We start from the raw sequence: 14,142 nt of genomic DNA, 5'->3' as shown, positions 1-14,142 counted from the left end.
ATGTAAAAAAATTTGCTGGCCATTTTTAAAAGGATATGTGCTGAGGCATGTAGAAATCACTAGAAGCACATTAAAGACACATTAAGAGATACATCCCTCCCTGAAACGAGCGGTCAAATATATAGTTTTAAACCTTATAAATGTTTTCTTGGGTTTCAGGGGTACAACAGTATTCCATACATGCCATCCAAAGACTTCCATAAACTCAAATGTATGGAATAAATAATAAACCGAGTGCATCATTCTACACACATGAGCATGACCCCCCCCCTGAATCGTTACAACTATTGGCTGAAGAGGCCTTATATAATGATAAATGCACAGCATTTGAAGTCTGATTGATTGTAAAGCAAAGCATTTACTCCTAATTAAAGGTTTGTGGATAAAGGTGCTCTAATATGCACTCATACATTTTTTCCTGAAATACTTACAATTAAGTCACATTGTAGATAGCAACTAAAACAAATACATCTTTATTATTCACACAAGGTGTAATGTTTCCATATGAATAATTGCATATTTCGAAAAAACACCAGTGAAATGTCTTTCATTGGGGCCTCACATTTAATCTTTAAGGAAAGAAGACAGTGGGGATGTCATTTGACGTGTAGAAAAACACATTTCTGAATGTTTACGAACATTGTTGCAGATAGGTAGGGTTTTTTGTGCTAACTCAACTGATTGTGGTTTGTGCTTGGAACATCTGACATTGTGCACTACAGCTACGACACAGAACCATTATATTCTGAACCACTCCACAGCACTTTTATTTGAAATCATTATAACTTATGGAACAATAATAAGCATGCCTAATGTAAGCAGGACATATATTATTTAGTTGTGACACTAACATCTACAAAGGAGGCCTAGGCAGATGGAAAAACAAATTCAAAAGTAAGCATTCAGATTAAAGATTTGAGCGTTCAAAAGGTTCAGTAAACAAAATCACGTAAGCGAGTAAAAGAAGTACAAATGATTCACCGTATTCAAGTTTCTCCACGGCAGAATATCGCTTAGATCGGCATGATCGAAGCGCAGAACGAGGTCTCGAGCCCTGCAGCGGCGTTCCTGCAGAAGTCGTTTACCGTTAGAAAAAGTCGGCCGCTTTGCGTCGCTTGGGCAGCTGCAGCAAATCGTCTGTGAGCGAGGACGTGTCCTGTGAGCTGGGGGTCTTTCCCTTGGTGGGCGTGGCTATGGGGGTGGAAGGGCCGCTCAGGGGGGTTTTGCAGCCGCTGGCACTGTGCGACGGGGACGGTGTGTAGCTCGCCCTCAGGGCTTTGTCCGTGTACTTGCTCGATGTGCGGTTGACGAGTCTCTGGAGGGCTGGCGTGAGAGCCGGGCTGAGGCCTTTGGGAGTTAAACTGTTAGGAAGTGAAAAAAAAAGGGTACAATTCGGTGAGATGATCTTAATACGCCACGGTGCGGTCCAGCGTTTTTATTGCTTCATGGGGATTAGCCTACACAAAGCTTCAAACGCAATACATTACACAACTGTCCAACTCTGGCAGTTCTCTGTGTCATTATGTTACTCATTTGGGGAACATGTATACACTTAGTAGTTTGTGTTCCAACTGAGACATCCACTGATAGACTATGATAAACTCTATGTCGGATGTTAATTGACCATTCTTACGTCTTCAGCTTGATGTTCAAAACCATTGGTTAAAGGTATCAGCGATTCTAGGCCCAAACATAATGATCACATTCATATGATCTCTCCTCACAATCATCTAGCTGCCCGTCCCATAAGCAGGCAGTCAAAAAACGGCATCTCTGTAGGCAGCCTAAGCTCCGGGATCGTACAAAATAAATGGTACGACCAACCACTCAAAACCAAAATAAATAGTATTCCAACCAATTACCGACAAGGGGTGGGTGTTGTGTGGTATTGCACTGCGTTCATGATAGTTTTTACTGGATGCACCAAACAAGGAAGGGAGGTGCAAGCTGGCCCTGTTTGTTTGGGATCTCGCTTCAAATACCAACAGAAGCGACGTCTCGCAACATCGCTGATACAACCTTTAAGCACATGGCATAAATAACGATGTAGAGAAAAACAATCTGTGTGATTTATATTTTAACTTTCAAAATCTGATAGTTCTAATATTTATTACCAGTGTATGAGCTTCTGTGTTATGCAACTGTATGGTTCACTTGGCAAAAAACAAATTGTAAGTTTGCATAGAAACAAAATCTCAGTGGGAGCAGTTCTAATTTATCACAGAGTCATCCATCCACCGTGATTGATTTATGTTCTGCAGAATGCCGTCATGTCAAATCAAATTTGTGTACAGCAGGGCACGTACACGGTGAAGCACAACAGTGAAAGTTTTTTGTTTGATTAAGTGCCGATGGTTTTACCTTGCAAGGTTCTCTGACACTTTCCTCAAGGCCTCCTGCTTCTTGGCACGGGTTTTGGCAGCGGCCTCGTTAGCCATCTTTAAACCCAAGCGCTCCCTTCTCCCCGGCTCTGGAATCTGACAGGGTAGAACACAGAGACAAGGTTGGCATCTGAAAAACCAAGTTTCAATCAATTCAAAACACTGATTAAATGAATCATTCTGGGAGACTTCCTGCGCACCTTAAAGGAGGGGCCGTGGTTTCTTTCTGCGTACGGGGTGTCAGATCCATCCAGGCGGAAGGGAGTGCTCTCGATCTCTCCCCAGGTCATCAGTGGGGAGTCGGCTACACCTTAACAGATGACATTGTTTGGTAAGATGAGTGTAATTTGACAAAAGGTAAGACTATTGCATTAGCCAATGGCGTTTTCTGCACAACTTGGAGGCAACTCAGAGCATCGTTTCAGCAGGCCCTTACCAGGTGCTGGGGAGGGAGATCCTTCAAAGCCGTATCCGTTGACCATTGGGGAGTCATTGCGGATGAGATCTTTCCCATCTGGTCCGACTTTACCCTGTTTAAACTGGGGGGGGGCAGAGTTTACATTAGCTGCAGCCATTTCGGATGCTTTTTTGCCATTTCGTGCAGTCTTTCTCATAACCATGTGCATTTTTACTAACAAGTTTATTAACATGAATAACCCCGTTATTGGACATAAACAGTTTATGGCAATATACCCTCTGACATTCAAACAGTTCTTGGGTATGGAAAACAGAAAAGCCTTGTATATGCAGTAATCTGATTGCTTGAAAACTTGGTATTCTTCTTTAAACGGTTGATTTTTTTTCTGGTTTATCTACAATTGAATTAACCCATGCACCTTTCATGAAAACACATTTACACGTACCTGTAGATTGAGGGCCGCAGCCTGCTGAATCTGGGTTTTGTTGAGGGCTTTGCTGAACGGGTCTACGGCAAAGCGAGTGTTCAGGTGAATCACCTCCCGTGGCTTTTTGAACAGAGTGTCATCTTTAACCCCTATTTAAACAAAAAAAAGAAAAAAAAATTATATATATATATATATATATATATACACACACACACACACACACACACATGCATAAATAAGTACACACATTAAAGTATTCAATATGTAGATTTATATAAAATAAAAAGTGTATTATCTTTTTCTCAGTCCTTAATTTCCTCCAAAGTGAAGGCCTATTGCTAGCATAAACAGCCAGATGAAGGTAGTGGCGCTGAGTAATTGTTCTCACCCTCAGGGTAGTACATTAGGGCATTCTTTGCTTTGTACTCCCAGGTCTCCAAGCCAGCTTTAACACAATCGATGGCCATCTTCTCAGCTGAGGGTAATGCCAGGTTTTCTTCCCGGCGCTAAAGAAAGGATCGTACCATTTTGGATTTAAAGAACATGCATCATGAGCGTTCAACTATGCATTTTGTTATAGTTAATATTTAAGAAATAATTGGAATGCACATACCTGTTTGTACTCAGCCTCTGCATCGTATAACCATGAATGTCTCAGCTTCTCCTTGTCTTCAGCCAGCTCCATGATCTGCTCAAATGACGCATTGTCCTCGCTGGTGTTCTTCGCAAGGAAACGATCCAGGCAGGGCAGTTCTCTTTTCTCGTTGCCCTCTGCGGGAAACAGAGCGGTGGAAATAAGTCTTTGTTGTTGACTATGTCGAGCATTTATTAAAGTGTATTGCGTCTTAACTGGTAGCAAATAATAACTGGGAACTATAATTATTCTAAAAGTAATATCAGATTCTACAAAAAAATAAATCCTATTTCACCGTTAAAATAAGGGCAGAATTATTCAAAAGTACTCTTTTAGGTCTAGCATGTTAGTGTCCCCATCCCCATACGGAAAGATATCTTGTCTTGAGTAGATCGATGATGGGTAAAAAAAAACAAAGTCTGAATACGTCGCCACAACTACTGCTGCCAGAAAGAAAAAGAAAAAAGTTCTGAATTGTCACATTGAAGCAAACCTGGCAGAGCCCTTCATGGACAAAAAGTTTTTATTCGAAGAAACACAGAGTTCCACTACGATTGAACCATCACCATCCAAACACATCTGTTCCTCAGATCTCACATTTTTGTGGTGTTCATCTTAGCTGGCATAATAGCATTATTTAACTTCCATTGAATTGTCTCAACAGCCGTTATACCATCCCATGGAGGTGATAAAGGTCCACAATCCCCACCACTCCAACTATGAACGACCACAGCAACCTTGACTGTATGAGCCCTCTACTCACCTCCGTCTACACTCTTGATGCTGGGGGCAGTCCTGCCACTGATGGAGGACGGAGATCCAGCATGTCCTAACGGAGTGTCAAAACTAGCGGGCGTGACATCTGCACAATATAAAAGATCCAAAGAAACAATAAAACACACCACAACACATTGTTAGAGAGGTCCATGTGTAAAGGACAAAGACTGCATGCATACTCTGTAAAACACCACAAAACACCTAACCCTTTAAGCCTTATTCTCTTGTTAGGTACCATATCACATAGTAATAGGTAACGATTCTTACATGGGGCGGTGGATCGTGGTGTTGACTTGTTTAAAGATGAGCCGTAACGGATGGAGATCTCTCTCATCCGTCCCAGGTCACCACATTCTTCTGCGTCCAGGTAATCCCTCTGGGCTTGGAGTCTAGTGACGTCTGGGAAGAAGTCCCTCTGGATAATCTTCTCTAAACTCTGCGAATGACATAGCAAAAGGTGATCTGGAAAGTTTGATACATCGACATGAAAAACGACTGTATTTGTATCAACCCGTCTTACATCCTTAAGCAAGCAAAGCCATTTAACAAGGAGCAGACAACGCCAACGTACTGACACCACCAGGTGAAACCTTCCACCATGAAAACCTGTAGTGAATAACAATAAATGTGTACTTTAAGGATATAATTTAAGACTTGATTGGCCAAAGCAGGGCGCTTAACTACAATATGTGACGTAATGCAAGACCTGCTTCACGTAACGTTCAACAAGACGGACCAATCAGAAATGGCGTCATATCCGCTCAACAATAATTACACTAAATACCACAGTTACCTCAATGTAGTCCTCTTCATCCAGAACTTTCCGATTGTATATCCCCTGCTCTTCGGGCTGCTGTCGTAGGGCAACCGTGTTCAAATTAGCAGCGACCAGGGTCCCACACAGTGCTCTTCTAACACTAGCGCTGCCCTCCATTGTTGTCGCTGTTTTTGACCTATTCAGGTCAATAAACCACTCGAACGCAACGCGATCAGATATAATAAACGCGGATTCAACTGTCAATCGACTAACAAAAAACAGAATGATATTAGTTTCCGACTAAACGCACTCAACAGCTTGCTATAACTAAAGGTACCTTAAGCTAAAAACAAGCAGCTACCGTGTTGCTCGTGTTAAAATGACGCACGCGTCTACGTCTGCTGTCGTCACCGGAAGTTAAAGAAAGTATTAAAGGAACAGATCACGATTTACTTTCATTCAATTTATAACATAATAATCTCTGCCCCCAGCATTTGTTTGGAGCTCAAACATGTTGCTGTCATTATATATGCATTTATATGATATATTATGCCATATAAGTACATATCCCTACTACAATATAGCCAACTACAGGAGCACAAAAACTACAGGCGAAATGTAAGAATAATTTTATTTGCATTTTATGACATGGTTAATTAATATAATTATGGATGAGAGATCCACCTTCAATTGGAATTGTTTTCGACCTATAAAACAAATCTAAAATGTGTGCCTGTGTGTGTGTGTGTGTGTGTGTGTGTGTGTGTGTGTGTGTGTGTGTGTGTGTGTGTGTGTGCGTGTGCGTGTGCGTGTGCGTGCGTGTGTGCGTGTGTGTGTGTGTGTCCGTGTATGTTTGCGCCCGTCTTCTTTAGTGTTATTACAACTTTATACAGGGTTTTCTTTTTGTCTAACATTCTGAGTGTAATCCAGACACAGTTAAGTTATAGATATGTCAGTTATAGATACACAAAAAACAAAAATGTCTCTATGTTTACATTAACTGCACACATTTAAGATCTACTGGATATAGAAATCATGAATATATTTAATAATGACTTTGTTTATGTAAATGTCCCTGTCCAGTGTTTTTGTTATTTTCTTTGCACAATTTGGCAGGATTATTTTTCTCTTCTTTTTAACATGAGAAGATGATAGGTGTTTGAGCAAAGGGTTCGAGGTATGCACACACACACACACAACACACACACACACACACACACGACACACACACCACACACACCACCACACACACACACACACACACACACACACACACACACACACACACACACACACACACACACACACACACGCACACGCACACGCTCACACATTTCAGTTTTCGGTTTTTCCCACACGAAATGTCAGTCTTTTCTGGCGCCGCCACTTTGCCCTTCGGTTTTTAAACCATACCTGTTGGGAGAAACAGAGGCAATGTCATATCCTGTTGTTTAATAAATTCACATACAATTGTATTTAATATTAATGGTGGAATTGTTTCACATTGCTGCCATTCCCACTGAAGATTCTGGACTAAGATCAAACTGTTACTCATACATTTCCCAAACCTCTGCCACATCGGCTAATCAAAGCTTTTTTTCGCCCCAACAAATACCAAACAAGAAGCTAGTGAAGATACAACAGACTCAGCACCTCAACCCGCTCCTCTCGTAGCAGCGCCCTCTGGGCCAGCCTCTCCCTGCTGTGGACGTCCGGGTACTGGTTCTGCAGGAACAGCTGCTCCAGAGCCTCCAGCTGGTCCTCTGTAAAGATGGTGCGGTGCCGTCTGGTGCGTCTTGGACCGTGCGGTGCGCACCAGCCCTTCTCTGTTTGCCTCTGGCAACGACCCTGTGGACCAGCCGTACCGACACGCTGTCGCAAGGAGGAGCGGGTTCAAAAGGAGCTCATTAGGCACTTTTTTTAAACAGCATCTCAAACAGCATTGACTCTGCAATTCACTATTATTTTTCCCCTAATAGATATAGACACACAATTTGGTGAAATCTCCTAGGCAACCATTGGGTAGGATGATTAGGGTGATGATTTTCAAAGGTATTTGACTGTTTTTGAGCTCCCCCATGTCAGAAGACCCTGCAAGCTCCTTTATGAAAGCTGAGAGGTACTGGGTTCAATCTCCAACGCCTACTGTCTGTAGGCATCCTTGTTCAAGATGCTTAGCACTACACACTACATTATAAAGGGCATCTTAAACATCAAAATAATTAGGATGGTAAATAGTAGTAGCTAGTAGAAAAACATTGATTTACAATACCAAAAATCAGACACAAGAGTTTCTTGACTTACCTTCGTGAATGAAATCCGAGTGGAAAACCTCCCCACAGTGGAAACAGCAGCAGCAGCTCAGGCAGCAGGTGTGATGGACTGTGTCAGTCGGTCTGCCAGTGGCGCTTCCTTCTGCCTTCTCCTTCAGTCCAACGGCAGCAGAGTCCAACAGATTCTTCTCCTCGCTACTCTTGTCAGGGAACTTGTTGAGAATATTTTCTATTGTGAATGGGAAGTTCTGACGTGCCATGCCGAATAATCCTTTCATCTCCCAGACAAGAACAAAAAAAGAAAATATCCCAAACAAACAAAATGTGATTTTGAATACAACGCTTGTATTTATGCTGAAAGCTCAGCTTCTCCGATGTGTCTCCACCTTGGTCAAGAGTGTGTCTGTCCCTTATAGTGAAATTGTGGGGAGGAGGGCTGGTGGGGTGACCATAATCCTCCCCATGGACAGGACAAATAGAATGTTTGAAACCTAATTCCTGGCTAATCTGGGCAGTTTTGTGAAGAGGTTATGGAGGACGGCAGATCCAACTAATCTCACTCCTTTCCTTTCTCTGAAAGAAATCAGATTTCACTGCATAAAATGAGAAGTGGAGAGCTTCTTAGATCCGTATTGTTGTGGCTGGGTTTAGAGGAAAGGCGATTGCCTGGTATTAGAAACCTGCAGGGTTTAAAGATGAATGCTCGGTGGGGCCCAATAATTGTATCTTCTGAATTAGAGGATTAGCAATTCAATGTATTTCCTAATTGCACTTCCCTAGTCAGCTTTATCATTGGTAAATTAGAACCAGGTCCATCCAATCCAGCCAACTATGATCATAGTGCGTGATAAAATACATTGATCTGTTTTGGTTAGGTCTGGAAGAACATCACAATTTGTGTTGCACCACACACTCATCTTTTATATGCTTTATCAATCAAGGGTGAGATGATAAATGAACCGACATAGTATTGAACATAAATTCTTAGTCTTTGATATCACTCGACACTCGTCCACCTGTTCATGTCTTATCTGTGCCATGCAGTCTGCTGGACAACGTGCAAGGCCGAGGCAAAGCTCACACAGGTTACATTCAGCCAATCCTGCGATTTCATACAAGATGATAGACCTTTCTTCCTCTTCTTCTGGAGTATTAATGGATTTTCACAATCTGTCCTAAGCTCATCTTATAAGGGCTGGTGAACAGATAACAATAAACACCACTGCCCCATCCTTTTCTGTTGGGTTTAATAGCGAGCAGATTGTTGATGTATAGTTTGCTGAGAATTTGAGATCACTATCTGTAGTTTATTGTGATTCTCAATAGAGCGAATTGTAGCACATCCACTTCGGGTCAAACGGTGCAGAATTCATTACAGGGGGATTAATATGATAAAGGCTTGTTTTGTTGTTGTCAGTGCATTAGTTGGTGCCGACAATACATCCTTGAAACCACATCAGGGGCCATCCAAAGGGTGGGATGTTAAATTATACTTTCAAAAAATAATGTTTGGGGTTGTCTGTGTGAGGTTGGGCTTCATGTATGAACATATATGTTGCATTAAACAAATGGCAAATTCTATTTTAGTCTTTGCTTGTTGGTCGGTAGAGTAATATACTTTATTTCACATACATTGCATTTAACAAATGGCAAAAATGTATATTAGTCTTTGGTTGTTGGTTGACAAATAAATCATTCTCGTGTATTTAGGACAAATAAAACAGGGAGATAACACATATATCATATCATATAATCATATTTATATATATTCCCCTGGCCTATGTTGGATTGGGAATGTAGAAACGAAAAGTTGTTGCAACCAGGTACACAAGAGCTGCCTGATGCAGTTCACTCAAACAATACACATTATGCTTCTTGAAACCGAACCAATGCCTTGGTAATGACAATTTATAAGACAATTTTTGTAAAAAGGAAGCCTGCAAATAATGAAAATGATATTGAAAGCAACAGGGCATGAATGCAAATAGCTGTGTTTATGAATGGCGAACCCGTGTTGCGCCCCTATCCGACTCAAATGCGAACTGCTGCGAGCGGCAGCTTGCGCTCGCGATAACGTGCAGCTGGGCAGAAACTGGGCGGAAAAGGCGGGAGAAGATTACCGCTTCCGCGCGCGCGCAGCACGGCACAGCCACAACAACACGGCAGACGGCAGGACGGCAAAATGGACGATAAGTTGATAATGTCTGTATTTAATTTCCCCGAGCTCTATAACGTAACTTTACCGACTTACCGCTGCACAGAAACTCGAATAAATGCCTGGAGAAGCATCAGCACCCTAATGGGGGTCCCATGTGAGTGTTTAAGTGTCTCTTAAAGTAACTATTAGTTGTTATTTTGCCTAGCCAAATTCTAGAGTGCAAGAGATAATATAACTGATTTAGAAAACAGGCGCTTAAGTTGGCGCTTTGAGTCTATTCATTGGCTTAGATTTTCATGTTGCCTGGTGGTCGATTTATCTGTCCGAGCAGCAAAGCGGTGGATGGTACGCGCATGCCGTGCTAGCGGTAGCAAGGCGGCTCCGCGCGGTAGGCCGCGCTCCGCCAACACGGATATTCCGGTTCTACCGCGCGGCGGTCCGCGTGTGAAGCAGCACTCCGCTCTCCTGGCTTTGTAATCTAAGAAGTGTCAAACGTTTAACAATCGTTTTCGTTCAATATTATCGCATATTAGTCGTACGGGAACCCTGCTGATCATTTTAGTTTGTCAAAGTGACTAAACGATGTTAGTTCTGGTTACTTTTTGATGAAACTTGAGGCCCACATGTCCCCAACGAGGCGCATGTAATCAGTAATCATGTAGGCCTACTTGCTCAGGACATTAGTATTATGATTTGAGAAAGGATGGATGCCATAGTGTCCTACTTGATAAGGTTGTCTAAGCATACATGGAGAAGTAGCAACTAGTATAACAAATTATTGGATTGTACGATATTCACATATCCATAGATAATAGTCATGATATTCACAGACCTGACCATCTACTAAAGCTTTCCTGTTTACCATTAAATTACCTTAAGGCAAACACAAAGTTTGTCTATGATGATAATATGGTTTTGCTTCTGACCCTCCCAGCTGAAGAATGCAAAAGAAGATGGAAGAATATGAGAGACCGTTATTTAAAGGAGGTTCGAACGGAGCTCAAGAGCAAGCAGCAAGGGGAGCTGGTTCCCAGTCGATGGAAATACAGACAGCGGCTCAACTTCCTTGCCCCTTTTACCGGCACAAGAAACGGCATATCAGAGAACTTCATCAACAACAACGGGGAAGACCACTCCCCTCCTGACCTGGACACCCTGGCCGCAGACAGCCCCATGTCCCCTGCCCCAACGAGGAGGACCCGCGCCATCGCAAAGGCCCCCGCGACCCAGCCAGAGTCCCAGTCCCAGGCAGCGTTTGCGACCCCGTCCTCTTCACCCGAGTCACAGAACAACCAGTGGGGGACGCTTGGCGCTACTGGGAAAAAGAGGAAGGACTTGGCGAAAGAAACATTAGCCTCTGCTGATGGCGTGGCACCTTCAAAAAAGTCAGTGGGCAGGACACAGGACGAGGACGAACTGTTTCTGCTCAGCTTTGTTCCCACCTTGAAGCGCCTTGCTCCTCAAAAAAGATGCGAGACTAAAATGAAGATCCAGCAGATCCTGTATGAGGCTGAATTCAGCCTACCAGAGCTTGCTCCAAAGAGAGAATCAATAAAATTAAATTAAATGAGGACAGTGGGATGTGATCTTTGAGTTATCTCAAAGAATGTGTTTATTTTGGCCTGTTGTTGATTTAGTAAGATGATTATTAGAAATCCCAACTCATCTCATATTAAACTAGGCGCAATGGTTGCAATTGGTTTCAGGATTCAACAAAACTTCACGTGCACAAATCGCATATTTACTTCATTTTTATTCAGAGCACATTGCTTTTGACAGATTTAGACATTCATTTTCAAGCATCTTTTCAAAATGTTCAACTATCTTCCAACTGTATTACTTTAAAGTTCAGTGACTGTTAAAGCGACATCACATCGAATACTGTTAAAACATACTGTTACAATTAGTTTTCATTAACCCATCTTACATTTTTGTTTTTTTAATCAACTAAATGACTATGTAGGCTTATATGCTTATCATTAATCAGTGGGCCTTTTTTTGGAAAACCAAACCCCAATAGTTTACATTTTGCTAACAAAGGTTGTGATTTAAAGTCCATATTTTTATAGAAATCCAAATCGTTTTTCTATATTAAAATGTGTTTGAGGCATATGTGAATGGCTCCGATATCCTTTATTTGTCCCATCTTTAAATACAGTTAATACAGATTCGAGCTATCAGAACATTTATATTTTAAATAGGTGTTGATCAAGAGGATAGCTGCAGAGTTAAAAAAGCGAATACTTGAATAAATATTTCAAGTATATCACATGGCTAAATGACTACTGTTTAGCTATGTTGTTATATCAAGATTTTTAATAATACATACCATATTCCAGATCTGCTTTCTAGTTTTTAAATTGGTATAATAAAAACAGTCAATGTAACAATTTTCCTCTGCCCAATCTTTCCCTTAGATTACATTTTCTCTCATCCATTAGGGTAAGTAGCACTTCTCTTTTACCAGATCAGACAAAACATGGAAAGTAGGCCTCTGTTAAAAGAAATACATCGACTGATATACCAAGGAGTTTTTATTTCGATTTTATGTTCTGACCTAGTTATCAGCCATTGTTATACAGTCGTGTTTTACTCAAGTAAAACCTGAAACATGAACAAATATCCTCTGGTTTACAGTCTGGCGGTTTAGTCCGACAATAGATATTAATAGACTAATTTCCTTCAATTTGCCAGTTAAAGGTTGTTTGTGATTATGTTGAGTCTATATTAAGTTGAGGTTCTTCTGTATCAATTTATAAGACTCAACAGAAAACTCTTTAGTGCAAATTGTTTGGTTAGGGTTAAAAATGTTTGTTTTACAATAAAATTCATTTGCAGAATTGGCTTCCTCTTATCTGTCCTGTTTCGTTTTATTACCTCACATTCGTTGAGAAATTGATTCCACAGTTCATTGAAATGCAAAAGTCAAAATCAATCTGGATTGATGCTCGTTGAGAAAACTCAACTAAATTCTAAACAATGAGCAGCCAAATAATCTACAGTTTCAGGTAGTGGTTAGACAAGCAACATATTGCACCCTTTTCACAGGAAAGTATTCAATACGGTGACCCCATTCATAAATTGAAATCCACACAATGCATGGTATGTTTTTTCCTTCCAGTGGATCTTGCTTTTTCTGTTTGTCCAACACAATGATGTGTATTTGGTATGCAGTCCATTAGGCAATGAGCAGCCAAAACATAATCACCAGAGCTACAAAGAGGAAAAGTCTCGACAGAAACTGCTCATCCGTGTGTTGTGGTGTCCCTGGGGCTGCTATAGGGTAGAATAACACGTTTAAATTGTTATATGGTATCCAAGCACAATGACAGTATGAAATGTTACATTAAACCTATTTGATTATTGTGCAATAAACCTAATTTGGGGTACAAAACACTTTTAATAATACGTATATAACATAATTTGGATTATTATGAAAAACCCAACTACCTGGTGGTGGTCTGCCGTCGTTAATGTTAAAAGCAGTGGCGAAAATACCAAACGGGAAGGCACCGATCCCAAACGACATCTGAAATCCTCCATCTCCAAATCCAAAACCCTGAAAACCCTACAAAACAATGATTCAACGTTAATATCAACATTAGGGTCATCATTTTATTTTCCATCAACTTGTTCACAGTTCTCATGGTTAACAAGTAGAGATGTGATGCAATAGCCAATGCTATTTGCCGTTACTCTCATGGCAGGCTTTAGCACCTCAGCAGGATCTAATAGGTCCCAAAGGGAAAGGCATTTCTTTTGCTAATGAATTAAACGTCACTTAACACGGCAGCAAGTGCCTTATCCAATGCGGCCAAGCAGTTTCATCATAAATTAAGTGAATGATATGAACAAACTGGGCCAGCAATTAGATGGTTGAAATATACATGCTGTATATATTTAAGCAATAAGCCATGAGAGGCCATGGTTCACAGTGATTCCACAGCAGCTAGTGGGGGGGAGGTCCCATTCATACTAAAATGTAGGGTCTGTGTTGGTCTAGCGTCCAACCCATGTGCGTTTCCCGACCCTAACTCCATGCCAGTTAGTTAGGGTAGTGCAACGTGGCGTTGGTTGTCAAATGCCAGTAACCGAGGAGAGGCTGCATGCGCATTAGGAAAGAAAATTGCATTTTTCCTCTCTCCAAAGCGTTCTCGCCAGGAGTTCACTAATGAATATTGCTTGATGAATTATATAAATGTGGGTAACAGGGGATCTCTTCATATAATCTCTCTTCAAAACATGCATCCATTTAGTTTTTCCTGGACCAATGCGCAATCTTAGCGCTTGCTTTGTGTACAGTCCACAAGGTCAGGG

The 14,142-nt window shown here is 41.4% G+C and overlaps 2 protein-coding genes and 1 long non-coding RNA gene across 4 annotated transcripts; 1 reads left to right on the top strand and 2 right to left on the bottom strand.

The window, feature by feature from the left end:
* Window positions 1-457: 457 nt before the first annotated feature.
* LOC115542497 (splicing factor ESS-2 homolog) lies at window positions 458-5,801 on the bottom strand. Its single transcript, XM_030354776.1, has 10 exons — window positions 5,431-5,801; window positions 4,905-5,073; window positions 4,624-4,722; window positions 3,840-3,997; window positions 3,615-3,732; window positions 3,245-3,375; window positions 2,818-2,920; window positions 2,582-2,691; window positions 2,362-2,477; window positions 458-1,361 (listed from the first exon to the last, which is right to left on the bottom strand). The coding sequence occupies exons 1-10, from the start codon at window positions 5,569-5,571 to the stop codon at window positions 1,088-1,090; spliced, it is 1,419 nt and encodes a 472-aa protein (XP_030210636.1). The 5' UTR covers window positions 5,572-5,801; the 3' UTR covers window positions 458-1,087.
* Window positions 5,802-9,761: 3,960 nt separating this feature from the next.
* On the top strand, window positions 9,762-11,937 carry LOC115542188 (uncharacterized). Of its 2 annotated transcripts, none has more exons than XM_030354347.1 (2): window positions 9,762-9,869; window positions 10,760-11,937. In XM_030354347.1, exon 2 carries the CDS (start codon window positions 10,789-10,791, stop codon window positions 11,389-11,391), a length of 603 nt encoding a protein of 200 aa, XP_030210207.1. In that variant the 5' UTR covers window positions 9,762-9,869; window positions 10,760-10,788; the 3' UTR covers window positions 11,392-11,937. The 2 variants fall into 2 exon arrangements, with proteins under 2 accessions (XP_030210207.1, XP_030210206.1); XM_030354346.1 differs by having other exon boundaries at window positions 9,766-9,979.
* A 404-nt stretch (window positions 11,938-12,341) lies between these two features.
* LOC115542189 (uncharacterized) lies at window positions 12,342-14,107 on the bottom strand. The gene is made up of 2 exons (XR_003976485.1): window positions 13,276-14,107; window positions 12,342-13,101 (listed from the first exon to the last, which is right to left on the bottom strand). It is a non-coding gene; the product is annotated as an uncharacterized LOC115542189 (long non-coding RNA).
* Between the last annotated feature and the right edge of the window lie 35 nt (window positions 14,108-14,142).

This window comes from Gadus morhua, chromosome 4 (assembly GCF_902167405.1).
Source record: "Gadus morhua chromosome 4, gadMor3.0, whole genome shotgun sequence".
Lineage (NCBI taxonomy): Eukaryota > Metazoa > Chordata > Actinopteri > Gadiformes > Gadidae > Gadus > Gadus morhua.
Note: the sequence above shows the minus strand (reverse complement) of the source record. Positions and strands in the feature narration are given on the sequence as shown.

Excerpts from the sequence above, each read along its gene's own strand:
- LOC115542497 (XM_030354776.1), bottom strand. The coding sequence starts at position 5,571 with ATGGAGGGCAGCGCTAGTGTTAGAAGAGCACTGTGTGGGACCCTGGTC. Across the intron at positions 3,733-3,839 it reads CAGAGGCTGAGTACAAACAG|CGCCGGGAAGAAAACCTGGC; the intron begins GTATGTGCATTC and ends TCCTTTCTTTAG. Across the intron at positions 3,376-3,614 it reads CCTAATGTACTACCCTGAGG|GGGTTAAAGATGACACTCTG; the intron begins GTGAGAACAATT and ends TTGTTTAAATAG.
- LOC115542188 (XM_030354346.1), top strand. The coding sequence starts at position 9,850 with ATGGACGATAAGTTGATAATGTCTGTATTTAATTTCCCCGAGCTCTAT. Across the intron at positions 9,980-10,759 it reads CACCCTAATGGGGGTCCCAT|CTGAAGAATGCAAAAGAAGA; the intron begins GTGAGTGTTTAA and ends TGACCCTCCCAG.